General features: G+C 45.7%; 1 protein-coding gene across 3 annotated transcripts in view; it reads right to left on the reverse strand.

The window, feature by feature from the left end:
• The window catches only part of PRKRIP1 (PRKR interacting protein 1), a 40,945-nt gene extending 13,665 nt beyond the window's left edge, over positions 1-27,280 (reverse strand). The window contains exons 1-6 of one of the 3 annotated variants that reach the window (XM_043456662.1): positions 26,988-27,201; positions 26,293-26,371; positions 25,394-25,494; positions 19,956-20,041; positions 19,149-19,216; positions 136-3,227 (exon numbers count right to left, since the gene is read on the reverse strand). In XM_043456662.1, coding sequence (XP_043312597.1) covers positions 3,130-3,227; positions 19,149-19,216; positions 19,956-20,041; positions 25,394-25,494; positions 26,293-26,371; positions 26,988-27,113 — 558 coding nt within the window. In that variant the 5' untranslated portion in view covers positions 27,114-27,201 and the 3' untranslated portion in view covers positions 136-3,129. Of the gene's footprint in view, positions 1-135; positions 3,228-8,201; positions 14,474-19,148; positions 19,217-19,955; positions 20,042-25,393; positions 25,495-26,292; positions 26,372-26,987 lie in introns of those variants that run through there. The other 2 variants (XM_043456664.1, XM_043456663.1) reach the window with 2 other exon arrangements.
• Positions 27,281-27,510: the final 230 nt, after the last annotated feature.

Consider the following 27,510-nt stretch of genomic DNA (forward strand, 5'->3'; position numbering starts at 1 on the left):
TCATAATATATTTAATATTTTATATACTTTATATATAGAAGGAGGCCTAGCATTGAGGGACAAGTATTTTGAATCATCAATGCTTTCTACTGAAAGATTTGCAAACAAAAGGAGAAAATAATGGAAACTTTCACATACCAAGGTATAGAGAAATTATTTTGGTTTATACAGGCTGTTTTAGTTTATCAAACATACACTGTATACATCTACTTTACAGAAGCATTTACAAAATTAAAATGAAGTAACTGTAGTTCAGGCATTCAGTATGGACCTGCGTGCCTATTACAGACATGGGTTCAGACACGTTCCTGTATTATTGAGAACCTGAACTTTCTGAACTGTATCAGACTCAAGGACACTATCAGCTGCCATGAAATGCCTTTCTTTAGGAATACAGTGAGTCCCCTACATATAAATGAGTTCGTAAGTCCAACAAAGTCAGTCTAGGTACCTAACTAACACGATCGCTCTATAGTATGGTACTAGGCTCATACTTGCACACAAGTAATACCTAAACAGAAAAAACAAACTTTCAACCTTACAGGACCTTGAAAAGTAGTCACGTAACAGCTGGCACTGAGTGAGCGGCTAAGAAGAGTTACTGACTGGGGGAGGGAGACAGTGGAGCTGAAGGATCGTCAGCAATAGGAGATGGAGGGCAGCTTCACTCACACCTGATGGGCGTGGAACACATTTACATATCTGAAAGTTTGAAACTTGAAGGTTTGTATGTAGGGGACTTACTGTAGCAATTAGCAAGACAGCTCAAGCTATAGCTTCCAAGGAGAAGGCGCTAGATTATTTAGGCAGAAAAGTACTAGATAATAAAACTACATTTTAACCACAAAAAAGATGTGCAGTGGCCAACAGCTCCTGTTTATATACACACACACACACACACATACATATATATATATAAATATATTTTAAAAAAGAGCCCTGGAGAAGCTGAAACCCAAATAAATAGAATTCAAAAGACTCCTTGGTTACAGAATTTATATAAAAATGACTCACTCCAAAACTGATTTTCCTGGTTGCCATCTGTAACAAACTCTGGGTATATGGCAGGTGTGTTTACATCTCTATCCTTATTGTACTGTGTCTAATTTTCAAGCGTTTGTCCAGGTGCTGTGACAAAGCCATCAGGGGTAATGTCTTTATAATACAAAGTACTGGCACCAAGCAACTTGAGAATTCTTTTAAAAATGAAAAGAATTTTAAAATGAAAAGGTCAATGACTTTCTCCCACATTCTTGCACAAATTTAGTTACAGATGAGAAAATGAAGAAACAAGGAAAGCAGTCAAGACAGACAAAATAATTTGGCCATAAAGTCAAGGCCCTTCAGTTCCTCCTTAAGGGCGCTAAGTAGTATCCCGAGCCACACCCTTTAATTGTCTTGCAGGCATGATTACCCCCAGGTGAAAGCAGTTGCCCGCCCGAGGACCACCAGCAGCGCAGAGCCCGGACGGGCTGGAACCAGAAAGCTGCAACTCCCCAGACATCACTTACTCACTCACCATCGACCAATCAAACCGCACAGGAGCGGATCACATACCCTGGGACCCTCTCCCTCGCAGTCTTTTGGGCTTCTGAGCACCAGCTGGCCTGTTCTCCTTGCTGGATGCCCTGCAGTGAACTGGGTTTGATAACACGAAGTGCAGTGTCAGTCGCTTGGTTCTGCTGAGTGGATTGGGAGAGTGGATCCAAGTTTCCGGCTGGTACAGAAGGCCGGCAAGTCATTCAACCTAAGGCACTAAAACCGCTGCATCACTGGGAACTGCTGAAGGACATCTTCTCCCTGAGCAGCATCTCCTGACATCCAGTAAAGGTAAAAGCAAGCACCCAGTCTAGTCATCTGCCCACCTGCCCGGCACACATCTGCTGCGGAAGCTCCGAGCTCTTGGCCGGGGACACTGGACAGGGACTTGCCCGGAGTTCCCTGTCCCATCAGAGGCAGGGCCAGGACTCAGTCCCAGGGCTCCAGGCTCAAAGCACGAGCTCTGACACACACACTTTGAGGGGACAAAGGAAACCAACAGCTCAAAGATAGGAGGACACAGAACTAACCGGTCAGTCCCTAATGAAAGAGAAACGCCACTTTCAAAACAGTCAGGCTGTGTTCTAATTTATGAGGGCTGACTTTCCATTTCAGCTTCCTGGGAAAGAAAATTCCTGTGACTTAAACTGTGGACATACAGACGTTATCACAGATGTCACAAGGCTCAGGATGGAGCCAGGGAAATCAAGAAACGTAAGATGTCTCCTCATTTCCCTTCACTTGAAACCACTATTTCCTTAATTCTATCAAACTTTCTATAAAAGGCACAAAATAGACCTAGAAACTTGGAGATACCAAAAACGTGAGCGAAGGCTTTAGATAGAAACCATCTGTCTCTCCCACTGGCCTGAAAGGTTGCCCTCAGTCACCTTCCATTTTCTGCTTAGATCCCCTTTTCCCTCTTGATGAAAGTGTAGCTTTTGGCCAGCGTCACCCGCACCCCTGTGGTCCAGCAGGGTTCCCCAGGCCACCTGCTCTGGTCCAGCCCAGCCTGGCTCCTCTACCTGCTGACTTTCTATGACCAGTTGGTTTTCCGAAGTCGTCCTCAGACGCCAAGGTCCTCTCTGTTGGCTCCACCCCTGGCTCAGTCCCAGGTCTCCCTCTGCAGCTGCTGGGATGCGGGGAGCAGTCCTGGGGTGCACTCTGCACCCTCAGCTGAAGGACACGGAGGCCCCGCGCCCTGCAGCGAGGGCTCCTTCCGGAGCCGAGGCTGCTTCTCTGGGTCTGGGAACCAGCCCCCCCCTGTCGTGTCACGTCACAGGTCCGAACAAAACCTGGAGTTTTTCTGTTCTTTACTAAACAAACATTCGTTTCACAGAAACCAGCCCCAAGCTCATCACTGTCCACTTATGTGAGAGCAGGTGGGGGCGCCAGGTCATACAGTTCCCCCCTCACAGCGAGAACATTAGCGAACCCCGCTTGGCAGTGCCCTCGCGTGTCCAGGCGGCCAGTCTTCTCCCTACCGGCTGAGTCCTGCCCGCAGCGGGGCTGCGAGTCCTCAGGAGGGGCTCCCACTGCGTGTCTCCATGAGGCTTTGGAAGGGCGTTCGGAGTCGCGGGGCCAGCCCCGTCATCGCCCCATGACGAAGCTGGGCGCGTCCCCCTCGTCCTCTGTCCCAGACGCCTCCTCGGAGCCACTGGACGGCTGCTCCTGGGTCTCACTGGATCCTGCAATCACATGGCATCTGGATCAGCGATACACACATCCACTCGGAGAATGAGGGGTTCGCTGAGAATGGACTGCTGGAAGAACCCAGGCCCCAGCCGTCCCTGGACTGGACAGCGAGGAGCCGGAGAGGTCCTCGTGCCCGTCAGCCCCCAAGGCCACCCCGGGAATAAAGGGCCAGTCCCAGAACCGACCCTACCACTGCTGGAGGGTGGACCTCATCCCTCTAAGAGGGTCCAGCCCACACAAGATCCTGACGCCCCAGAAATCAGGCCTCACTGCTTTATATGTGGTCCTCCCCAGTCCATCGTCTTGGCAAGGCAACGCCCCCAGCCGCCCTTTACCACTGAGGGAGGCCGACTACATGTGCTCACGTCCCTGCTCTCGGCCCATCTGCGAAGGGACTTTCAAAACCCATGCAGCAGAGGGCCCCGCCCACAACAAACATGTTCGCTTCCCAGCCCTGCCCGCAGACCCAGAAAGCCTCCCACCGGCACTCCACGTGCGCCTCTGAATCCCAGCGTCTTCCCTGGCGTGTCTGCCAGTACCCACAGTGCCGCTGAGCAGACCAAGAGCAGAGCACAAAGACAACTTGTTCCCGACTCCTCCTGCTTCCCCCTCTTGGAGCAGGGCAGTGGGCGAGAGCGGGGACGAGGCGGAGCCAGAGCCCGCGGAGCCCGCACCAGCCTCCCCAGCTCCCCAACAACACTGGCGGGCACGGTGGGCACCTCCCGCAGAAGTGTAGGAACTCACTCCTGCGCCCACAGGCACCCAGGGCACAGCACGGTCTATCCACCTTCACACCGTTGGCGGGACACTAAAGAGCATTCATGGCAAGGGGTCGAAATCATCTCTACGATTTAATTCCTTAGGATGTTCCTCCTCCTCAACCTCATGCCCAACGAGGATGAGAAACTACAAATGATGAGCATGTTTTAGTGGCTAAGATTTGCTGAACACCTGTCACATGCCAGGCGCTGGGCGAAGTCTGCACGTCTGTACCCTCTTGTTTAATAACAGTCTCTGAGATGAGTAATGCTCCTCTATACCCATTTTACAGATGAGGAATCAAGCTCAGAGAGGTTAAGTAATTTGCTAATCAAGGTCTCACAATCTGTAAAACCAGGACCTAGGATTCCAACCTGCACTATGTGACTTTCAAGCCTCTGCCTACCTTGCCTGCAGAAATGCATAGGGGAATGGAGACAAAAGAAACTTGACGTGACAGTCATAGAAAAGAATGAAATAGAGCCCTTTGCAGCAACACGGATGGACTGAAATGATCAACTAAGACAAACATCTATGGTGTCACTTATATGTGGAATCTAAACAGTGACACAAATGAACTTATTCACTAAACAGAAACAGACTCAGAGACTTAGAAAACAAACTTACGGTGTGGGGCAGTGTCGGGGAGGGATCAATTACATACACGACTGCACATAAAACAGATAATCAACAAGGACCCACTGTTAGAGCAGAGGGAACTCTACTCAGTACTCTGCAATGACCTGCATGAGGACAAGAACGCCTGCCAGGGCAGGGCACACAGGTCTGAGCCCTGATCGGGAAGGACCCGCAGGCCACAGAGCAGCTGAGCCCTTTCGCCACAATTACTGAAGCCCGTGCCCCTAGAGCCCCCACTCCTCAGCAAGAGAAGCCACCGCAGTGGGAGTCCTCCTCCCCACAGCTAGAGAAAGCCCACACAGCAACAACGGTCCAGGGCAGCCAAGATAAACAAATAACCTAGACGAGAAAAGAATCTGGAAAAGGATATACGTACAAAGGAACCTCTGCGGTACACCCAACACTAACACTACATTGTAAATATACTACACTCCAATACACAGTAAGAAAAATGAGGTGCAAGCAGTAACAATGAGCATGCTGAATGGATAAGGAGAATGCGGCCTATTCATACAGCGCAGTGATTCAGCCTGAAAAAGGAAAGAAGTTCTGATGGGGGCTGCAACGGGGAGGAACCCCGAGGACATTACGCTGAGTCAAACGGGAGTCACAGGATGACAAACGCTCTATGATTTCTGTTACAGGAGGTCCTGAGAAGAGCAGATTCGAAGATGGAAAAGGAGACGGGTGGCTGCCACGCGCTGGGAGGAGCAGGGAATGGGGGAACTGCTGTTTCAAAGACACAGTTTCTGTTTTACAGAATGAAAAGTTATGGCAGTAGATGATGGTGATAATGGTTGTTCAACAATCTGAATGTATTTAGTACCACTGAACTGTACTGATGGTAAATCTTGTGTTATGTATATTTCACCAAAATTGTAAAAAAAAAACAAAAAAAAAACAAAAGAAGAAGGGGGGCAGGGAGGGGGAGAAAGAAGGAAAAAACATGCTATACGGAGACCAAGTGAAAAACTAGAGGTGGACCAGACACACAGCTCTGAGCGCCCTGGACTCCTCGGGCAGTGCTCTCTGAGCCCTGTCCAGGTCGTGGGCACTCAGCCGCCACCCTGAAGGCAAGGTGATCGGGGTCTGCCACGTGTGCCCCATTCCCCATTTGCCAGCTGGGGAGCTCTGCTCTAGGACCTGCGCTCCCAGGGTGCAACTGCTGATTACTTGTTTTGTTCTGTAACTTAGTCATCACAGGTCAGCCTCAAGCCTGAAAACCACCAACCATATCCTAAGAGGTATGAACAGGCAGGACAAGTGCACAGACTTTCATCTTGAATTCTGATCTTAAAGGGACAGGACAGTCGGAGGTGTCTTTGAGCTCACCAAGTAGACAGCATGAGCAAGGCTCACCCTCCTGAGTTGAAGAAATGTATGGACAAGAAGTTATTGCTGAAATTAAATGGTGGCAGATATGTCCAAGGAATACTGTGGGGACCTGATCCTTTTATGAATCTTGTGATAGGTGAACGTGTGGAGATGGCTACTGGTGGGCAACAGAACAATACTGGATTAGTGGCAATACGAGGAGACATCATCCCGTCAGTCTTGGAACCAGTACCAACAATGGCTGTTCATCAGAGATTCAACGGTGTCCACATGCCCCCCTCCCCTGCATTTTACTATAAAAATTGGGTTGTGTACATTTTATTACTGAACATCTTTGTTAAACTTCTGTAATTGTTGGACCAAAAAAACAGTGAAACACTCATTAATCTGGTTGTCTGGGGAATGTGTTGTCTGGATGTCTGAGATGCTGACTGACTGAGGAGAGCTCAAAGCACTGCTTATGACTGACAAGCTCTAAACACAACTGGTTCCTGTGGATAGGAGACAGGCTGTTGGAGCCTAGAAGTGTCACTCTCAGAGAGGAGAAACTTAGGAATCCGATGCACATTCAAGTCGTTTGGCTCTTCAACAAAATTATTTCATTCTCCAATAAAAAGAAACAGGACTCAGAGGAATGGCTGAATCCTAGGTTAGGGGCTGAAAATACATAAGACAAGTCTGGACTACCTTGTAGCACCAGGAAGTAAGGAAGTGCTGATGCAAACAAAACCAACCCCCCAAACTCCACCAACGATGGGAGTCTGTGAAAGGGACAGGCACTATATGAAAGAGCCCCCAGTGGCCAAAGCTGGAACAATCTGAGCAAGAAAATAAAGCAGTATTAGATTAAACTTAGAGTGCAAAGTAAGTATCTCAGAGTCCACAGTTACAAAGAAAATGAGGACCAGACAAATCCATGCAGAAGAGTTTCAAATAGCTGATGCAGAGCCTCCGCCCTCGTGGAGGGGCTGCGTAAACCCCCACCCCTTATGTGTGGGTCGTGCAGGGTGACTTCTTTCCAAAGGGCACAGCGTGGGAAGGGGAAGCAGAGTCGCCGTCCAGCAGAGGACCCTGACGAGCACTGCCTGAGGAGGGCATCAGGGGCAGCGTCAACAGTGACAAGTCGTCCTGATAAGCATCCAGCCCTGACGTGAGAATGGAACTTTATCTCTGTGGTCTTCTTCCTCTAGGTAACTCACTCATGAGAAAAACGCCAGACAAATCCCAACTGAAGGACATTCTACGGAACACCTGACCCTCGAAACTCTCAAGGTCATCAAAACAAAGTCTGGGGAACTGTCAAGAGCGATCAGGAGCCGAAGGCTACATGATGATTAAATGTAATATGACACCCTACATGGGATTCTGGAACAAGAAAAGGCACTAGGTAAAAAGTAAGGAAACGAAGTATGGACTTCAGCTACTACATGCATCAAGACTGGTTCATGAACTGTGACCAATGAACCACATTAACTTAAGATGTTAACAATAGGGGAAACTGGGCATATGGGAATTCTTCGTACTATACTCTCCTGGCAGTGTTTCTGTAAATCTAAAATCATTCTAAAACCAAGCTTATTATTATTTTTTTAAAGACACTGCCTACCCTCAGGGAACTGAGATTGCGACTGAATAAACACATTATGTGATTTAGCACATTCCATAACCAAACCCTGTGGGAGCAAAGTGGGAGGCTGGGGTGGGGAGGGGCGGTAGGAAAGGTCTTACAAGGTGCAAGCTGAGCAGAAGCTTTCTGGGCAGACGGGGAGTGGGGAGCACGAGAAAGAAAGAGCACAGCGGCCTGAGCAGGAGCAGAGGTGGGAGAACAGTGAGAGAAGCTCGGGAGCAGAGCACACGGGGAAGGCAGACAAGGTCAGAGGGCAAGGGCGGGGAGACCGGAAGGGGTGGGCGTGCAGGGCTGCTGGCTAGGTTTGAAACAGTCACCTGGGGGGTCAGCGCAAGGCCAGTGGGGAGACACTGGGATTATCTGCTCGCTCTGTGGGCGCCCATCACTGCCTGGTCCCTCAGGCCCCTCAACTGTAAAATGGGGATTGTCACAGGGCCGCTGTGAGGATTTTGTTAATACCTGCAGAGCACTTAGAACTGGGGCTACATAGTAAATGTTCAATAAATGCTAAGGACTGTTGCAAGTAAGAGTGAAGCCGCTCAGTCCCGTCCGACTCTTTGTGACCCTATGGACTGGGGCCTGCCAGGCTTCTACATCCATGGGGTTTTCCAGGCAAGAATACTGCAGTGGGTTGCCATTTCCATCTCCAGGGAATCTTCCTAACCTGGGGATTGAACCCGGGTCTCCGGCATTGCAGGCAGACTCCTTACTCTCTGAGCCATCAGAGAAGTGTAGGAGAACAAATGACAACCCAGCCTGTTTTAGAGAGAGCTTTGGAGGCTGTTCAGGGTGGGTGGGAAGAGCATGGAGGCTGCTATCACAGTCCTGCCAGATCTGGATCTATATTTTTGTAAGGTTTTTTTTTTTTTAATATGGTAAAATGCACACCACTGCACATCGCTGATGGCTGTAAAAACTGATACTACTTCTTTGGAAAGAAACTGGCAATACATTTCAAGAGCCAAAAACTCTTTTTATATTCTGTGATCTAATAATTGCCACTGCTGGAATTTTACCCAGAAAGGGGGAAGGGAGACAGGTTCATAAATTCACTAAAATATCTTCTAAAGAAGAGAAAAACTGGAATCAGTCTAATGTCTAACAAAGGGAAAATGTTAGGTATATCATGGCATGTCGATTGCTGGATATGATCAGTCACTGAAAAAGTTATGAAGACCAGAAGTGCTTATAATGTTTAATAAAAGCAAACAAATGGGGAACATGTTCATATACTACAATTATTACCTACATACAGACGGTATGTTCACATGGCGAGATTAAAACAAAACGGACAGGGACATCCCTAGTGGTCCAGTGGCTGGGAATCCGCCTTGCGATGCGGGGGACTCAGGTTTCATCCTTCGTTAGGGAACTAAGATCCCACACACCTCAGGGCAACTGAGTGCCAGCAATGCAACTACTGAACCTGTGCGCTGCCGTGAAGGGCCCCGCGCGTCGCAGCTAAGACCCAGTGCCATCAAATAAACAAACACGTAAAAAGGAGAAAACGGACAGAATGAGAGGTGATCTATTAGGATGGTGATACTTGACCTTTTTCCACTACTCTCACACTGCTGTTTACAGATGATTTTAAAATCTAGGTATCTGAGATTTTATTCACAAGACTGTAAGAATACTAGGTAAAATGCCACTGAGTGTAATTGAAGCTGATGTTAACTTTAATAAAACAAAACAAAAAAACAAAAATCCAAGACAACAGATGAATGAACAGATTGGGAAAAAAAAATCCTTCCTTGCACTATGGAATTATAAGAGCATGGGAAAATATTTGTGATACAATGTTATATGATAAAAGGACAACTGTAAATATGATAATTATGTAAATAGGTTTACATGATAAATATTAAAATTTAAATAAACATCATGAGAATGTTAAAGTGATTTTTTTAAGTAAGAATTGCAGATAATTTTTTGACTTTTTTCCTTTCCTGTGTATTCTAAACATTTCTAAAATGATCCTGTCTTGCCTTTACTTTCAAAAGACGCAAGGGATACACATGGTTTCCCAATATAGAGAGCATGGGTAAGAACTGTGGCACTCAAGCAAACAGTTTGATCCAAAACATAAACTGAGTGTCTTCCCAACACCCGATACCAGCTGAAATAGGAATCGTATTAACTAGGGACACTTTTGTCCCTCTCCGCCATGAGGAAAACACTTGGCAAAGGTCTGGAGACATTTCTTTTTGTCAGTGATGGAGGGGAGGGTGGGTGCTGCTGGCATCTAGCGGGTAGAAGCCAGGATGCTCTTAAACATCCTACAGTGAACAGGATATCGTCCCTCACAACAAAGAGCCATGTGGCCCAGGGTGTCCACACTGCTGAGGCTGATAAACTGCTCCTCCCACCCCAGTTTTCAAATACTCACCACATGTTTGGTGAACATCCATCTCTCATAAGGTTAAAGAAATAGAAAAAAAGGTTTTTTTCCTTTTTCAGAGAAGTCTGTTAACTTTCATTTATAATGTACAGTAGTATTATCTTTATCATGTTGTATATTACATCCCAGTACTTACTCATCGTGTAACCAGAAGTTCCTTTTGACTACCTTCATCTAATTCCCCTTCCTCCTGACCTCTGCAGCCACAAATCTGATCTCTTTTTCTAGGAGTGTTTTTGAAGTATCAGTATTATATTAGTTCCTGGTATACAACATAGTGATGCACTATTTCTGTATGTTTCAAAATGATCACCACGGTAAGTCCAGTTGTCATCTGACACCACACAAAGATATTAACCTTACTGATGATATTCCCTACACTACACCTTTCACAGCTGTGACTCATTTACTTTGTAAGTGAAAGTCTGTACCACTTTATCTCCCTCGCCTGCTTCTCCCCCCACCCAGCCTTGGAGAAATCGCCCTTGATGTTCTTGGTAATGCGTCACCTTAAGGTTTCTCTGGTAGGTAAGCCAGCGTCATGATTAACACTGGCATCAGAATATACTGTTCAGGGATTCAAGGCTTTAATAATCCAGACTGGCTTAACGCCACCCTGTGGTATCATTCTGACAAGTCTCACTTCACTGAACTGCTGGACCAGCACGGACGATAAGCTGGGATATTTCCTCTCCAGCAACAGAACCGAACTCCTAGCCAGCTGCCCCTCACCACGGATAGAAGAGCCAAAAAGCTCAGGTGCTTTAGCTCCAGGTCCTTCAAGAACCCAGCGGTGCACTGAAGCCACCTTGTGGCAGAACTGAGTATCACCACATTAAATTTATTTTAGAAATAGAAATCCTAGAAATCTAGAAATCCTTTCCCTTTCACAAAATGAAAAATAAGGAAGGAACTGAGAGGTGCAGGAAAGGCACACAAACCCCCTGTAGGAAGCTATCCCCATAACACTCTCCTGCTCATTTGGTGAGAAGCATATACAACCATACATTATTACTAATCATTTAAAAAATATGTACAGGTGCTAACTGCACAAGACAGGTGGGGCTCATGTATCCTAACAGTGATTTTCAAGCCTGACAGCTCACCTAGAAACCGAAAAGAAAATTTCACTAAACAGTTACTCCAGGATGTGAGGCATTCTGATGTTTTCTAGTCTGTTTTATGCATGTTTGAAAAAAACAACAACCTGTAACTTCTAAGCTAACTTCATGACCCAGTAAGTAAAGGATCACAACCCTCAGTTTGAAAAACACTGCACTGCTACAATGAGACATGGATGAAAACATTTTATCCTTTGACAGAACTGAAGCTCAGGACCGGGGGAGACCCAGGGCAAGGGCACGGGGCCATTTTAAACAGGGCAGACACCCTGGGTGAAATCTATCATCTCTGAGACTCTTCACAGCCTCAGGCAAATGAAAGAAAAGGGACTGGAAACTGTGTGGTAACATGAATCTAAGGTGAGAAAGTGGCGAGAAAAGGGGGGTTTAAGAAATCTCAGCTCTGGGATACTGCCACCTCTCTCCAATTCTAGATCTGATTACTAAAAAGTTACTCTGATCCCGCAGACCCATCACAGGTTCAATAAATACAAACTCAGAGCAAGCAAAGTAACCTCAGTTTCTTGTTCTGAAAGGGTTCTTGCATTTACAGGGGATGGAACTCCTCTGCCCCACCCCCCCAAAGATGGTGTATATTCATTATAGCAAGGCATGTGGCAAAGATACCAAGTTGCAGAATTTTAGATCTAGGAAGAGCTTATCATTTTACAAGCTAAAATTAAGGGAGAAAAAAATATCTGCTCCAAGAGATGCTTGAGGTCAAGGTGAGCCAGAAAGAGCGCTGAGCCAAGACCCTACGGACACCATGCTCACTCCATGGCCTCGAGTGACCTCTCAAGTTTCCTATGATTCCTCTGTGGGTCAGATTAAAGAAGAGGGAGTCTGGCTGATTCTCGGCTGGAGAATACCACCACCCAGGGTTTCAGTGAACAGGTCCATGCCAGGCTAGATGGAGCTCCCTGGCCCAGTCTGGCTGGCTCAGCATTTTTACCAATGATGGAAAGGAGGTATGTTTATCAAACCTGCCCATCACAACACCAGAAAGACATGGTAACATGCTGAATTCCAGAATCAGAATTCACAAGGACTGTGGAGACCTGAACCAACAGAACCAGTAACACCAAGTTGAAATGTGCAAGAGCTAAATGTCAAGTCCTGTAACTGGATTCAAAACACCAAATAGGGCTTCCCTGGTGGTCTAGTGGTTAACAGTCCGCCTTCCCATGCAGGGTACACTGGTTAGATCCCTGGTCCAGGAAGACAACACATGCTGCAGAGCAACTAAGCTCACGCTCCACAACTACCGAGCCTGCACACCACCAGGGAAGCCGCCGCAGGAAGCCTGTGCACCGCAGCTGGGGAGCTGGGCCCACCGGCCGCAGCGCGAGAAAGCTCATGCACAGCAACGAAGACCCAGCACAATCAGAAAGAAAAAAAAAAACCACACCCCCCCCCAAACAAATGGAGGGTGGGTTCCAGGTAACACAGAGCAAGCACATTCGACTGTTTCTCCACTGAACACTGCTTATAGCACCAGGACAGAATGCATCGACTCGGAAAGATAAGCAAAATGGGAGAAAAGACCAGAATACAAAGTACCACTGGAACAATATTGCATTTCCTGTGGGTTTTTTTTTTCCTTTTTTTCTCTCCAGTATCCCAGCCTGGATTTGGGGCGATCCAATACACAGAAGTGGAGACTGGCATAGACAAGTTCTGAGAGAAGCTTTCGAGTTCTGGTTCAAGGAGTAAGACAGTGGGTTCCCGATGTTCAGAGGGAGGGGAATCTCTTTTGTCTTTTCCCTCTGCCAGTGTCAGGATGGCCACAGTGACTGGTGGCAATGGGGGCTTACTGCACAAAAACCTGGAAGGAGGGGAACCTTTCTCTATGATCAGAGGAGCTGTGGTCCTAGGATGGCCAGGCAAACTGTTACTTTTCTTCTTTATCCTCCCACCACTCAGCCCTGGATGCAAGGGCAACTGTACGGAGCACATGGCAGAGTAGGTAACTAGAGCCCCGACTTTCTGGCCAGAGATCTGAAAAGGGGAGCTCCAGGAAACCAGGAACTACTGGGGAGGTCATGGAGAGATTGGAAGAGACATCGTAAAGTCTTTATGAACTCCTGGGGTCACCCTGACAGCACATGCATGGATCTGGCCCTAATCACCATGCCGAGCACTTTGAGAACCGAACTCAGCTAAACCCTGACTGGCCACTGGGTGGCACCCACAGGACACATCTGGAGAGCACAGCAAAAGCTTTAAAAACCCTGGTTCCTGGAGCCACAGTCTACAGAAGGCTGATGAGAACCTGGGTTCTGAACACAACCAGGATGACTGACTGCTGAAACAAACATCAGCAAGATCAGAGTCTCACAACATTCAAAATGTCCAGGATCCACAGGAAATCACTCAGTACGTGGAGAATCAGGAAAATCTCAACTTGCACGAGGAAAGACATTCAACAAATGCTAACGTCAAGATAACCCAGATGTTGGAACTACCAACACTTCAAAGTAGCTATTGAAATATTTTTCCAGGAAGTGAGTGTGAAGAATCTTGAAACAAACGGAAAGATAGAAAATTGCAGCAAAGAAAAGAGAAAGTATAAAGAATCGAATGGAAACAAAAACTTTTCTGAAAAACGTAATTCACCGGATTGACTCAGTAGTGGATTGGAAATGACACAGGGAAGAGACAGCTTAAGGTCAGATCAACAGGAATTATCCAATATGAACAAAGCAAAAAAAAAAAGTTGGAAAAAAGTCCCAAATTTGACAAAGACACGTGCTTACCAATGATTCATGTAGCTCAGTGAACTCCAAATGCAACTCCAGGATAAACCCAAGGAAATCCATGTGCCAACACATCATAATCAAGTTCCTAACACCTAAAGATCTTGAAAGCAGCCAGGGAAAAACAATGATAGGAAAACAATCTGAATAACTTTTTTTTTTTTTTAATTAGAAATGGAGGCCAGATGAAATGAAGCAGCATTTCGAAAGTACTGAAATAAACCACTGCCAACCCAATATTCTTATCCAGTGAGAATGTCCCCATAGGAACAAGGATGAAATAAAGATAGACATATATGAAGAACAGCTAAGATAACTCATAGCCAGCATACCTATTCTCACTGAATGACTTACAGGGAGATCTTCTGACAGACGGGAAAGAAGACAGAAAAAAGACAAACTGATAGAAAGGAGTCTGGAACATGAGGAACAAAGAAAAGGCAATAGAAATGGTAACTATCTGGTCACTATTCAAGACTATTCTCCTCTTGAGTCTGAAATATATTTGATGATTGAAAATAAAAGATAGTAATAAAAATAGCTCTGCTTCATAAAAACAGAACTACCATATGATCCAGCAATTTCACCTCTGGGTATTTATCTGAAAAAAAAAAAAAAAAAAAAAATGAAAACACTAGTTCAAAATGATACATGCATCGGAAAGTTCAATGTAGCATTATTTACAAAGCCAAGATATGGAAGCAACCTAGGTGTCCACTGACAGATGAATCAATAAAGAAAATGTGTGCATGAGTGTGCGTATACGCACATATACACACAAGCAACCTAGGTGTCCACTGACAGATGAATGAATAAAAAAACATGTGCGCATGCTCGTGTGCACACACACAAGCAACCTAAGTGTCCACTGACAGATGAATAAAGACGTGTGCGTGTGCACACACATGCACACATACACACGAATATTACTCAGCCATAAAAAAGGAATGAAATCTTGCCATATGCAAGAACATGGAAGAACCTAGAGGGTATTATGCTAAGTGAAATAAGTCAGATGGAGAAAGACAAATACTGCATGTTTTCACTTATATGTGGGATCTAAAAATCTGCTTAAACCAGAAACAGACTCCACTGATACAGAGAAAAAAACTAGTGGATACCAGAGGGGAGGAGGATGGAGGAAAAGGCAAAACAGGTGAAGGGATACAAAGAGGTACAAACGACCAGTTACATAATAAATAAGTCACAGGGATGTAATGCATGGCATAGGAAATATAACCAAAGATATTATAATAACTGTATGGTGCATAATCTATGATAATATCAAGTCACTATGTTGTACACCTGAAACTGAAATAATATTGTAAGTCAACTATATGTCAACTTAAAAAAAAAGTAATGTTATCTGAAGGGGTTTTCAGTGTATGGAGATATAATACCTAAGACAACTGTAACATAAGGATTAAAGAAATCTATATGATGAAAAATATCTACATTCTACTTAAAGTGGTGAAATGCTGATTCTAAGTAGATTGTGAAAGCATAATGAATAGGGTAAGCTCTAAAGGAAATACTAAAAGGCTGCAAAAAGGGAAATAGTTAAAAACACAATAGATAGAATAATGTTCAAATAAATCCAAAAGACGACAGGAAAGGAGAAACAGAAACAAACAAAAGAAGAGAATTAAGACAAAGTGGCAGCCCTAAAATCCAAACATTATCAAAAAATACAGAGACTGTCAGAATGGATTAAAAACATGACCCACATATCTGATATCTACAGGAAACATATTTCAAATACAGGTAGGTTAAAATTTAAAGAGATGGTAGCACTTTCAGAAGGGACCTCTTAAAATCTGCTCCTCCATAAAAGTAGCAGTATTTTTGAGAACACTGACAACAATCATCAGAATCAACTTTTTCAGAACTCTACAAATGTTCCCTGGATGGTTTGACAAAAAGTGGTTGAATTTTGGTAAGAACAGCAAGCTTTGTGGTTGTTTTAACTTGTCCTGTTTCCTACTCCTCCTCTCCAGATCCAAAAAAGTCGCTCAATCAACAGCCTCCTAATTGCAGTAGCTGTGAAAAGCGACGAGTATCCCCTGGTGGGAGTTCCTCCGAAGTCACCCACTCAGAGCACTGTCCCTATTTGACCCGTCTGGCAGCTCCCTGGAAACTTCCACTCCCAAGGCTTGTCTTTATTCAACCCGACTCAGTGAGAACAGACTTTCCCCAAGGTATCTGTCAGAAACCATCAGTGGCAACTGTTTAACATCATAGCTGCCTGAGGCAGTGGTAACAGTTGAAACAAACAAGAAACTGACCGAAAGTATAAGAGGACAAGCTGGTAATCTAGAAGGCTGTATGCATGTGCACCGCTGTGCACAGTCTAAGACAGACAAGCGATGGCCGTAATCTCACCTCTGGTTAAGCTTGAGGCTCTGTGCACAGAGGTGACGGCTAAGGCAAAGCTGTTAACTGCCTGCCAGAATGCTGAAGACATGCTCCAGCACACACAGAAAAGGCCCTTGGCAAGAATCAGGAGACTTACTGGTTCAAAGCATTCCAGGAAATCTCTAATCTTCAGCTGACCACTAAGCTAACCAAGCAAAGACTTCAGCTGCCACACACAACAAAGAACATAAGCTTCAGAGTTAGCTCAGGGAACTCACTCAACACATACATAGCAGTAAACACAACAAGCAGCAAAAACAAGCCCCAGGGAGGGAAGGTCAGATTACCAGGGCCAAGGAGAGTCTTTCTATTTCTCAATATACTGGGGTCCAAGCCATAGTACCTTCTTCAACAGAACACGAGACTGGCACCTGTGCCCAACCCTCCTGGCCCTGGAGCAAGTACGCCCACACTCCTGTGTGTAGGGGCTGGGGGAAGGACAGGGGACATGATGAGGCGGCTCACTTGGGGGAAGAGGTCCGAGCCATCACATTTTGGCACTCTAAAATAATTTCTTCTCAGAAATGGTGGGCAACAGGCTAAAATCATGTCCTATATAGTGTCACATGGTGGTGATTTAGTTACCAACTTGTGTCTGACTCTGTGACCCCATGGACTGTACCCCACCAGGCTACTCTGTCCATGGGATTTTTCAGGCAAGAATATTGGAGTGGGTTGCCATTTTCTTCTCCAGGGGATTTTCCCCACCTAGGGATTGAACCTGGGTCTCCTGCATTGCAGGCAGATTCTTAATGAACTGAGCCACCAGGGAAGCCCATTATAGTACATTTACAACTCAGGTCACAGAAGGGGCTGATGATGTTTCAGTATGCCAACGCAGGTCTGATTTTATCTTAAGAACAAAAATCACAACTGTCCAATCAGGAAACACGTCTAGTCAATTATGGTATAGCCACCAATTCAGTAATGTGGTGATCAGTTGTCATTTTTTGGGTCTCTTAGCCTCCTTGATCCTTCCCATCTGGGACCTCTCTCTGATTCTCAGCCCAGGGGCTCTCAAAGGAGTGACTGGCATCACTGGCCTTGTGATGGGTTCAGAAGTAGGCAGGACTGTGGAATGCTGACATATTCAGTTCAGTCGCTCAGTCGTGTCCGACTCTTTGCGACCCCATGAATCGCAGCACGCCAGGCCTCCCTGTCCATCACCAACTCCCGGAGTTTACTCAAACTCATGTCCATCGAGTCAGTGATGCCATCCAGCCATCTCATCCTCTGTCATCCCCTTCTCCTCCTGCCTCCAACCCCTCCCAGCATCAGGGTCTTTTCCAATGAGTCAACTCTTCGCATGAGGTGGCCAAAGTACTGGCGTTTCAGCTTCAGCATCAGTCCTTCCAAGGAACACCCAGGACTCATCTCCTTTAGGATGGACTGGTTGGATCTCCTTGCAGTCCAAGGGACTCTCGAGTCTTCTCCAACACCACAGTTCAAAAGCATCAATTCTTCGGCGCTCAGCTTTCTTCACAGTCCAACTCTCACATCCATAAATGACTATTGGAAAAACCAGAGCCTTGACTAGACGGACCTTTGTTGGCAAAGTAATGTCTCTGCTTTTTAATATGCTATCTAGGTTGGTCATAACTTTCCTTCCAAGGGGTAAGCATCTTTTAATTTCAAGGCTGCAATCACCACCTGGAGTGATTTTGGAGCCCCAAAAATAAAGCCTGACACTGTTTCCACTGTTACCCCATCTATTTGCCATGAAGTGATGGGACCAGATGCCATGATCTTAGTTTTTTGAATGTTGACCTTTAAGCCAACTTTTCCACTCCCCTCTTTCACTTTCATCAAGAGGCTCTTTAGTTCCTCTTCACTTCCTGCCATAAGGGTGGTGTCATCTGCATATCTGAGGTTATTGATATTTCTCCCGGCAATCTTGATTCCAGCTTGTGCTTCTTCTAGCCCAGTGTGCTGACACATTACTCGCCCCCTATTACTCCTTGTAACAAAACCTCAATTCTGTCTAGACTGGCAATGTACCATCCATCCAGTGATGGTGATGATAGGTTACAGATAGTTGTGACACTTGTTTTCTATTCATCTAGCCTGATGACATTAAGTGACCTGGTACTGACCAATGAGATGTAAAGTAATACCTGATGGCACTTCTGGGGGATCGTATGCTCTCCAGTTAAAAAAACAAAACCAGACAAGTGCCACTTCTTTTCCCTCTTCTTTCTGCTTTAAACCTAAATATGATGCCAGGAACTGCAGCAGCCATCTCATGCCCCCAGGTCAAAAGAACTGCAGGGATGCTGAGCTTGATAGTACTGACCGGCTCAACCACCCTACTATCAGATTTCTTGCTACGTGAGAAAAAATAACTCTTTGCTTAACTACTGCTAGGTGAGTTTTCTATTTCTTGTAGCCAAAAGCATTCTTAACTGACTTGCCAAATGACTCAATAAGAGCCAAAGAGACACAAAAACGCTTTTGCTGGAGACACTCCCTCAGTCTTTCCTACTGGACAAGAATGAGCCAGGGTGCAGCCTGGAGCAGCCGCAGGGACCTTGGAACCATCAGGAGGAAATGAATCCCCCTGAGGACAGGGAGCCAGGGGACAGAGAGACAGTAAATGCCAATAATAGCAGTGCTCCTTTACAAGGCAGGCCTGAAAGGAGGTCTGTCCTGGACTAAACATGAGCCAGTATCTTTTCTTTTTTGCTTAAACCAGCTTGTTTTTCTGACACTTGAAAATTAAATGAGTCAAAACTAACAGAAATAAGCCCTCATTTCTTCAGAGGCCAGCCAACCAGCTCCAGACTCTAAACCTCATTCTTGACAGGTCAACCACTGTGATCAACACTGAGAAAGGTCAGAAAAGGAAAGTAGGCATCACTCACCTTCATTTTGCTTCTTCTGTTCAAGTTTCATCTTCTTTGCCAGTAATTTCTTCTCTTTTAACTTCTGGCTACAAATGTAAAATAAATACATTAATTCTTTAACTACCCATTTTATATATTAGAAAATAAACATCTACTTATAGAACCTTCAGCGATTTAGACACTACACAAATGCTACAATAAAATGAAAGAAGTACTTCCTCATGACTCTGCTACTCCAACATCATCAACGTTATCAACCTGTGTCCTTCATGAATCAAGATCAAATTCTTTGGAGTCCTGAGGTGATTAAAGCAATCCAGAGAGATTGATACCAGTGATACTTTTTCATTCCAAGATATTCAGGGACGACTTTTAGAATCCTGCTCACCTCTCTAAAAGTTGAGGGAGCATTTACTAAAACACACACACACACGCAGCCTGCATGAGGTCACTTAGGGAGGTTACAGGCCCTCCTTTCAGGGAGAGGCTAACTGCAAAGTTTGCTCATAGCAACTTACTAAACCTTTCATTAAAACACAGACATAGAGGAGACACAGAAATCCACGCCATCACCGAAGTGCTGACCCCCAAGCCTTGGAAAATCTGTAGTAAGCTGGGGGTGGGGGGCAGTAAGTGAACGGATCTCTCCCCAGGAAGAAAAGTCATTTCTCTACTGGGGTGCTCCACTGTAGGTTTTAACACCCAAGACCTCAACAGGCCATACAGGTGAACTTTTGACCACAAGAAGGATTTGTTCACCAGCCATCTATTTTTACATTTCCTGCCCTAAGTCTCACTAGCTATGGGATGCCACAAAGTTCTCACCGCTTTTTCCGACGCTTTGCAGTCTGCTCCTCTGCAGCAATTTTATTCCTTTCCAGTCTCTTCTGAAACTCTGCATCCAATTTTTGCTGCAAAAAACCACATCACTTAGACAAACACTGACGTGGCATGAAAACTCTACAAGTCACACCACCGGGGGTGCTACAGGCACGGCCAAATCTCTGGGGCCACTTTAAGAAGTTGCCCAACAGGTGGGGCAGGAAATCAACATACAGGACTCTGATGTTGAAGCGAATCAATTCATTAAGATACCATTCTGCTGCTGCTAAGTCACTTTAGTTGTGTCCAACTCTGTGCGACCCCATAGACTGCAGCCCATCGGGCTCCCCCATCCCTGGGGTTCTCCAGGCAAGAACACTGGAGTGGGTTGCCATTTCCTTCTCCCATGCATGGAAGTGAAAAGTGAAAGTGAAGTCACTCATTCGTGTCCGACTCTTAGCGACCCCGTGGACCGCAGCCCACCAGGCAAGAGTACTGGAGTGGGGTGCCATTGCCTTCTCCGAAGATACCATTCATGCCCAAGTAAACCTAAGAGACAGAAAGTAGGATAGAACGCACTGTATATCTTGAAGGCAGCAGCAGCAGTACTGACTCTTTCTCACTAGAGCCTTGGAAAATGTTACGTTGTGGTTTAAATATCTTGTCTACTTTTTTGACACATAGCTCCTAAAACTCTTATAAATTTCCTATTTAAGAGCCACAGGGGGATCTTTTACTATAATATTTAATTTTGTTGCCAATTTCTTCCCTAACTCCAGATACAAAGCTCCAGAAATAAAGATGAAATGGGTATCTTTTGTTCTTTATAACCAGTCCCTTTCAACTACAGGAGTGTATGAGTGACTCTAGGAAAGCCCCTAAGAACAGGGCTGGTTGCCACGGGAACTTTCTGCCCCGCCTCCTTGACCTTCAGGGAGCAGAGAGGGGCTGAAGCTTGAACTAACCACCAATGGTCAAATGATTTACCCATGTCCACAGAGTGAAGCCTCCAATCCCAAAGGGTGTGTGTGGATAGTTCCTGGGCTGGTGAACGAATGGAGGTACAGGGCTTCCGTTCCTTCTCCCTGCACCTTCTTCCATCCGGCTCTCCCTGAGCTCCAGCCTTTCAGAATACACCAGAAACTAGTAAGCGAGACGCCTGCCTGAGTTCTGTCAGCCTCTCTAAGCAAGTGAATGGAGCCCCGAGGAGGGGGTCACAGAAGCCTCTGATTCACAGCCAGGGGGTCAGAAGCACAGCTGACAATGGTGGCATGTAGTATGCCTTTGAAGTTGGGCGGGGAGACAGTCTTGTGGGGCTGAGTCCTTAACTTTTGAGATCTGAAGCTATTTCCACATAGGTAGTGTGTGAATTGAGTTAAATTGTAGGACACTTGCCTGGTGCCACAGAACTGCTTGGTGTGGGGAAAACTCCCATAGATTTGTTGACTGTGTCAGAAAAGTACTAGGAGTACTCAGAGTAAGGAGACACAGAAGGGTGTGCTTTTTCTTCAGAGACAGTGACCAGAGTTCATCAGGCAGAGTGGCCAGAGGGCTGGGACCGTGGAACTTTCAAGTCCCAACTAGCTAGTTACTAACAGACAGATTCTAAGGCAGCATAACATGTACTGCCATTACCTAAACATACATACATGTGGTACATATGTATATGTCAATACATACATACATACATATATCCACCCCTTGTATTATTTCTTCCTAGCAGCTGTACCTGTTTCTAAGCCTCAGTTTCCACATCTATAAAATGGGGGAATAGTAATTCTTCCTTTTCCAAGCCTTTAGGAAGAACAATGAACTGCAATAAACCTACAGGAAAAACTATAAAGACATCTTCAGATAAAAGAGTGTCACCTCTACCTCTGGTAGTTACAGCCACAAAGGTCGGGCGGGGGGGTGGGGTGGGGGCGCAAAAAGGGAGCCAGCAGAGGAAGAAGTGGCTTCATCACCTCTGCTGGTCTGCACTGCCAGGGCTGGGTGGTTCTGCTGAGACTGACGCAGAAACTCTCTTTGAGAGCAGAATTCTGAAATAAAAAAGAACTGCCTCCTTCCAAGAAAGGAATTAGCATCTTTTTTTTGGTCCGTGCTGTGCAGCTTGTGTGATTTAGTTCCCCAACCAGGATTGAACCCGTGCCCTTGGCAGTGAAAGCTCAAGTCTTAACTACTGAGCTACCAGGGAATTCCCAGGACTTAACATCAATTAGAGTTCAACTAGAAAGCAACGCCTTCAAGCTAAAAGCGCTTGGTCTGTTGAGAAGCTGAGCTGTGAATGTCTGAAGCAGCTGCACTTTCCAAGGGAAAGCCCCTGCTGGCTGCTGGCCCACAGTCACTGTGGAAGGTTAAGGATTCTCTGGCATCTCTCTTTCCTTCTAATCTCAGAGCCTGTCCTTCACCATATGAAAATAAAATCTTTGCAACTATGTGGATTCAAGGTTTGTGAAATATTTTTCTGTATTTTCTCTGGGTTGTCCATCAATACCCACAAACGTCAACTGAGCACTAGACACAGCCATGCTCTATGTTCCGCTTTAAACAGTGCTCGGCGTCAAGATACCAAGATGGGGCAAGGACACACAGAGGGACTGTACAAAAAAGACCTTCACGACCCAGATAACCATGACGGTGAGACCACTCACCTAGAGCCAGACATCCTGGGCTGCAAACTCAAGTGGGCCTTAGGAAGCATCACTATAACAAAGCTAGCGGAGGTGATGGAATTCCACTTGAGCTATTTCAAATCCTAAAAGATGATGCTATGAAAGTGTTGCACTCAATATGCCAGCAAATTTGGAAAACTCAGCAGTGGTCACAGGACTAGAAAAGGTCAGTTTTCATTCCAATCCCAAAGAATGCTCAAACTACCGCACAATTGCATTCATCTCACATGCTAGTAATGCTCAAAATTCTCCAAGCCAGGCTTCAGCAATACATGAACCGTGAACTTCCAGATGTTCAAGCTGGATTTAGAAAAGGCAAAGGAACCAGAGATCAAATGGCCAACATCTGCTGGATCATCGAAAAAGCAAGAGAGTTCCAGAAAAACATCTATTTCTGCTTTATTGACTATGCCAAAGCCACTGACTGTGTGGATCACAATAGACTGTGGAAAATTCTGAATGAGATCGGAATACCAGATCACCTAACCTGCCTCCTGAGAAATCTGTATGCAGGTCAGGAAGCAACACTTAGAACTGGGCATGGAACAACAGACTGGTTCCAAATAGGAAAGGAGTACGTCAAGGCTGTATATTGTCACCCTGCTTATTTAACTTATATGCTGAGTACATCATGAGAAACGCTGGGCTGGAAGAAGCACAAGCTGGAATCAAGATTGCCGGGAGAAATATCAATAACCTCAGATATGCAGATGACACCACCCTTATGGCAGAAAGTGAAGAACTACTAAAGAGCCTCTTGATGAAAGTGAAAGAGAGTGAAAAAGTTGGCTTAAAGCTCAACATTCAGAAAACTAAGATCACGGCATCTGGTCCCATCATTTCATGGCAAATAGATGGGGAAACAGTGGTTGACTGTTTTTCCTTGGGCTCCAAAATCACTACAGATGATGACTGCAGCCATGAAATTAGAAGACGCTTACTCCTTGGAAGGAAAGTTATGACCAACTTAGACAGCATATTAAAAAGCAGAGACAAAAAAAAAAAAAAGCAGAGACATTACTTTGCCAACAAAGGTCCGTCTAGTCAAGGCTATGGCTTTTCCAGCAGTCACGTTTGGATATGAGAGGTGGACTGTAAAGAAAGCTGAGTGCCGAAGAATTGATGCTTTTGAACTGTGGTGTTGGAGAAGACTCTTGAGGGTCCCTTGGACTGCAAGGAGATCCAACCAGTCCATCCTAAAGGAAATCAGTCCTGAATATTCATTGAAAGGACTGATGCTGAAACTCCAACACTTTGGCCACCTGATGCGAAGAACTGACTCACTAGAAAAGACCCTGATGCTGGGAAAGATTGAAGGCGGGAGGAGAAGGGGCTGACAGAGGATGAAATGGTTGGATGGCATCACTGACTCGATGGACATGAGTTTGAGAAGGCTCCAGGAGTTGATGATGGACATGGAAGCCTGGCGTGCTGTAGTCCATGGGGTCACAAAGAGTCAGACATGACTGAGCGACTGAACTGAACTGAACTAAGTGTCTATACACAGAGTTTTGCTATTCCTGACGGTGCAAAGCCATCAGTGACCTGGCACAGCTGTGACAAGTCACCTGAAGCTAATTACTGGAGCTGAGAAGACGCTGGAGAACCACCAACAGCTGGGGGCCGAGTTAAGGGCTGGAGGACACACAAATACCAGGCGAAAACCACCACAGCAATTATCCCATTCTGCTCGAAAATCATAAAGGTACCTCTTCAAACTCAATTCTGGCCAGGCCAATAAATATGTAAAGGATCACTACAATCAAAATACTTAAAAAAAAAATCTTTGAACAAATGTAGTGAGACATATGTGAAATCTCCATAGATGATTACTGAGAGATACAAAAAGATACAAGCAAAAGAAGACAAAGTTTCTAGAGGAGATGACTAAACACTGACATCCATTCTCATTCAAGTTAAGTTACAGACTCAATCTAAATCTAGTAAAAAAAAAAATCAAGCAACATGTTTGGTGTGGATAAAAGAACTTCAAAACCCAATTCCAAAAACAAAACAAGTGAAATGTCCAAGAGAATACTTCTTAAGAGCAATAGGAGAGAGGTTTCTGGTCTTTCCCATCAAGCAATGGAAAATTTAAGAGTTCTTACAGTACAATTTCTAAAGCAATTCTCAATTCTTAACTTAAAAATTTTATTTATTTTTGCCATGCCCCTCCCTGGAGGCTTTCAGGATTCTCAGTTCTGAGATCAGGGATTGAACCCAGGCCACAGCAGTGAAAAGTGCTGAATCCTAACCACTAGACCACCAGAACTCACAGATACTCTCAATTCTTAATCAATTATTATGTGTCATGAAGAAATGCCAGCCTCAAAGCTAGAGAACTCAGAGAGGCAAAAACACTTGAAAGCACAGTACTCCTTGCACCAGACACACAGCTAACTGGAATTACAGGCATTCAGCCAAAAAGAGAGAAAATTATAGAGAAATAATAACTCCAGTGATGTGAGATCCTGCCTCCTATTCCATGGCAAAGGGCCTGGTGGGGAGAGGGACCCTGCTGGGCTCTCTACCACCTGGCAGACGCCCTCCCTTCATTCCCTTCCTAGTGTGAGTGCCCTGCTGTGCTGGGTCTGACCTAGAAGTAACCCAGACTCTACTTGACATCTGTTTCTCGTGCTGACTTCAGAAGGCAGCCCTCACTCAAGCCACAACCAGGTGTATCTACTCTTCTTCAATTGTTTATTTTCCTCGGGTTTAAGTGCACATCGACTCAACCCCAGGCTTCAGCCAGCCCCCTGGCTCACTAACCTTCTCAGCCATGGCATCCATGTAGTCCTGTCGCTGGTACTCTCTCCGGCGGAGATGCCTGTACACGTGGAATTCTCCGCTGCCGGCCCCAGCGCTTGAACCTAGAGCCAGGACAGTCCAGAGCTCTTGATGAGATCCAGTTACCAACTCAGGCTACCCTTAATCAAAGCGGACCAAAGACAAATACCAGAAGTGATGGAAGGGATCAAGCTTGCCCTGTTTCCCACTGTATTCCAGAACCTAGCACACTGGCTGGCATGTTGTAGATATCATTAAATACTTGTTGCATGAATGTTGAATGTGAAGTCCCTAAAAATTTCATTCTCAAACAGCATTAAGAGAACAAGCAGATTCAGGTTCAGAAACCAGAAACCTAAAAGAGAGTCTGTGACCTTTCCCCTCCCCAAGCAAAGGATTTCACACGATATGTGATTCTATTGAGTTGAAAAGATGCCATGATCTAAAAAAGAGTAAATTTCAAATAGTATGTGTAGAACAACAGTATTTTTCTAAGAACATTTTTTCTTAAGCATGAGTGGTTTTGACTATAAAGAGGTGTCCAAGGCTTTACCAAAATGTTACAAGTAGAACCACGGAACTACAGGTGGTTCTAATTTTTTTACACCTGTTCTTTACTCTTCTTTAGAACTGTGTTAATTTACTAATCCAACAAAATAAAAACTATTCCACTTTGAAAAAAAAAAGATATCATTAAAAAACAAAGAAGATTCTCTAATGCCAAACCATAACCAATAATATCCCTTCATTGTAAGAGTAAAATATTAGATCAGTGAACTCCCCCCCCCCCCACGGGGATATAATTAACAAAAACTAGAGGTTTTATACTTACACTTTAAAAACTGTACACACACACACACACACACACACAAAGACATTACCCATTACATCTCGGACAAATTCTGGGGGAGGTCGAGGTGCCCATTCACTCATTTTTTCTGGAATTGGAACTGCTTTGTCCTGCAACATTTAAACATGAAAGCGTTTGTTAGTTATAAACCGGCTGACGAAGTGACATCTTTTACAACCAAAATCCTTTAACTGAACTAGTGAAGTAAGGCTGCTTTGTTTCTTGGACCCAAAGCTGAGTTTATTTTCTCCCTTCTGGCTTTACTTCATTCTGTATATTCTGGGTCCTATAACAGCCCACAGCCTTGTTAGGGCTAAACTCAACTTTCCAGGGCAGAACTCAGAACGTCAGTCATTATTTATCGCTGGAGACCTCCAACCCCCAGGTTTCTTGGCCCAACGCCTAACAGTTAATGCTTCTAGAATAAATTCTTGCGCTAACCCAAAGACTCCATCTTTCTAGTCTAAGGCTTCCGTTCACACGAAGTTAAAGGGTCTTCAAGCACGGGAAGCCAGTCCGCAGCGCGCTTCTCCACGCTTGGCTCTAACAGAAGGGCAGCAGAAATCTGTCTCCGGCTCGCCTATTCCTTCCCAAAGTCTGACCCTGGGCTTTGGCTCCTGAGTTCCCGCGTTCAGAGACTGGGGAAGAGGGCCCGCGAGCGCCCAGAGACGCCGGAAGGAAAGGGGTTGGGACTCGGGACGGCCGTCAGCCCGCGCCTCGTCTCACCGGGTTCTTCATGAGCCGTTCCAGCTTGAGCTTCTGCTCCTCCGCGGCATTCTTGGGGATGATGAGCGCCTGTGGCTCTTTCCTGGGCCTCGGCGGTCGCACGGAGGAGGCCGCCGAGCTCGCCATGACAGCAGCCTTCCCTGGCGGGCGGCGGCGCGCGCGCGTGACGACAGAGTCGCGCGCCAGTGACGCAAGCGCAGTCTCCTAGGTGGGCGCGGCCGGAGCGGTTGCCCGCCGGAAGCAGGCTGCTGAATATTCATGAGCTCGAGGCCCGGGTGGGTTATTTTGATTAAAGCTGCTAGATTTCTTTTTCCTGTTTCTGAGCAGATCTGTGCAGCGAACGCCCACGTCCTTGGGGAGAGGTGGCCGGCCCTGTGTGCCCGAGGGTCTGGCCCCCGCCGACCTCCGCAGTCCCGGGGCGAGTTGTGGCTTCGCCCGCCACCCTGCTAACGCTCTCAGCAACCCCCACCCCCGTCCCCGCCCCCGGGCCTTTGTTCCTTGGGTCTGGTCCACTCCTGCCGCT

Source organism: Cervus canadensis, chromosome 32 (genome assembly GCF_019320065.1).
Source record: "Cervus canadensis isolate Bull #8, Minnesota chromosome 32, ASM1932006v1, whole genome shotgun sequence".
NCBI lineage: Eukaryota > Metazoa > Chordata > Mammalia > Artiodactyla > Cervidae > Cervus > Cervus canadensis.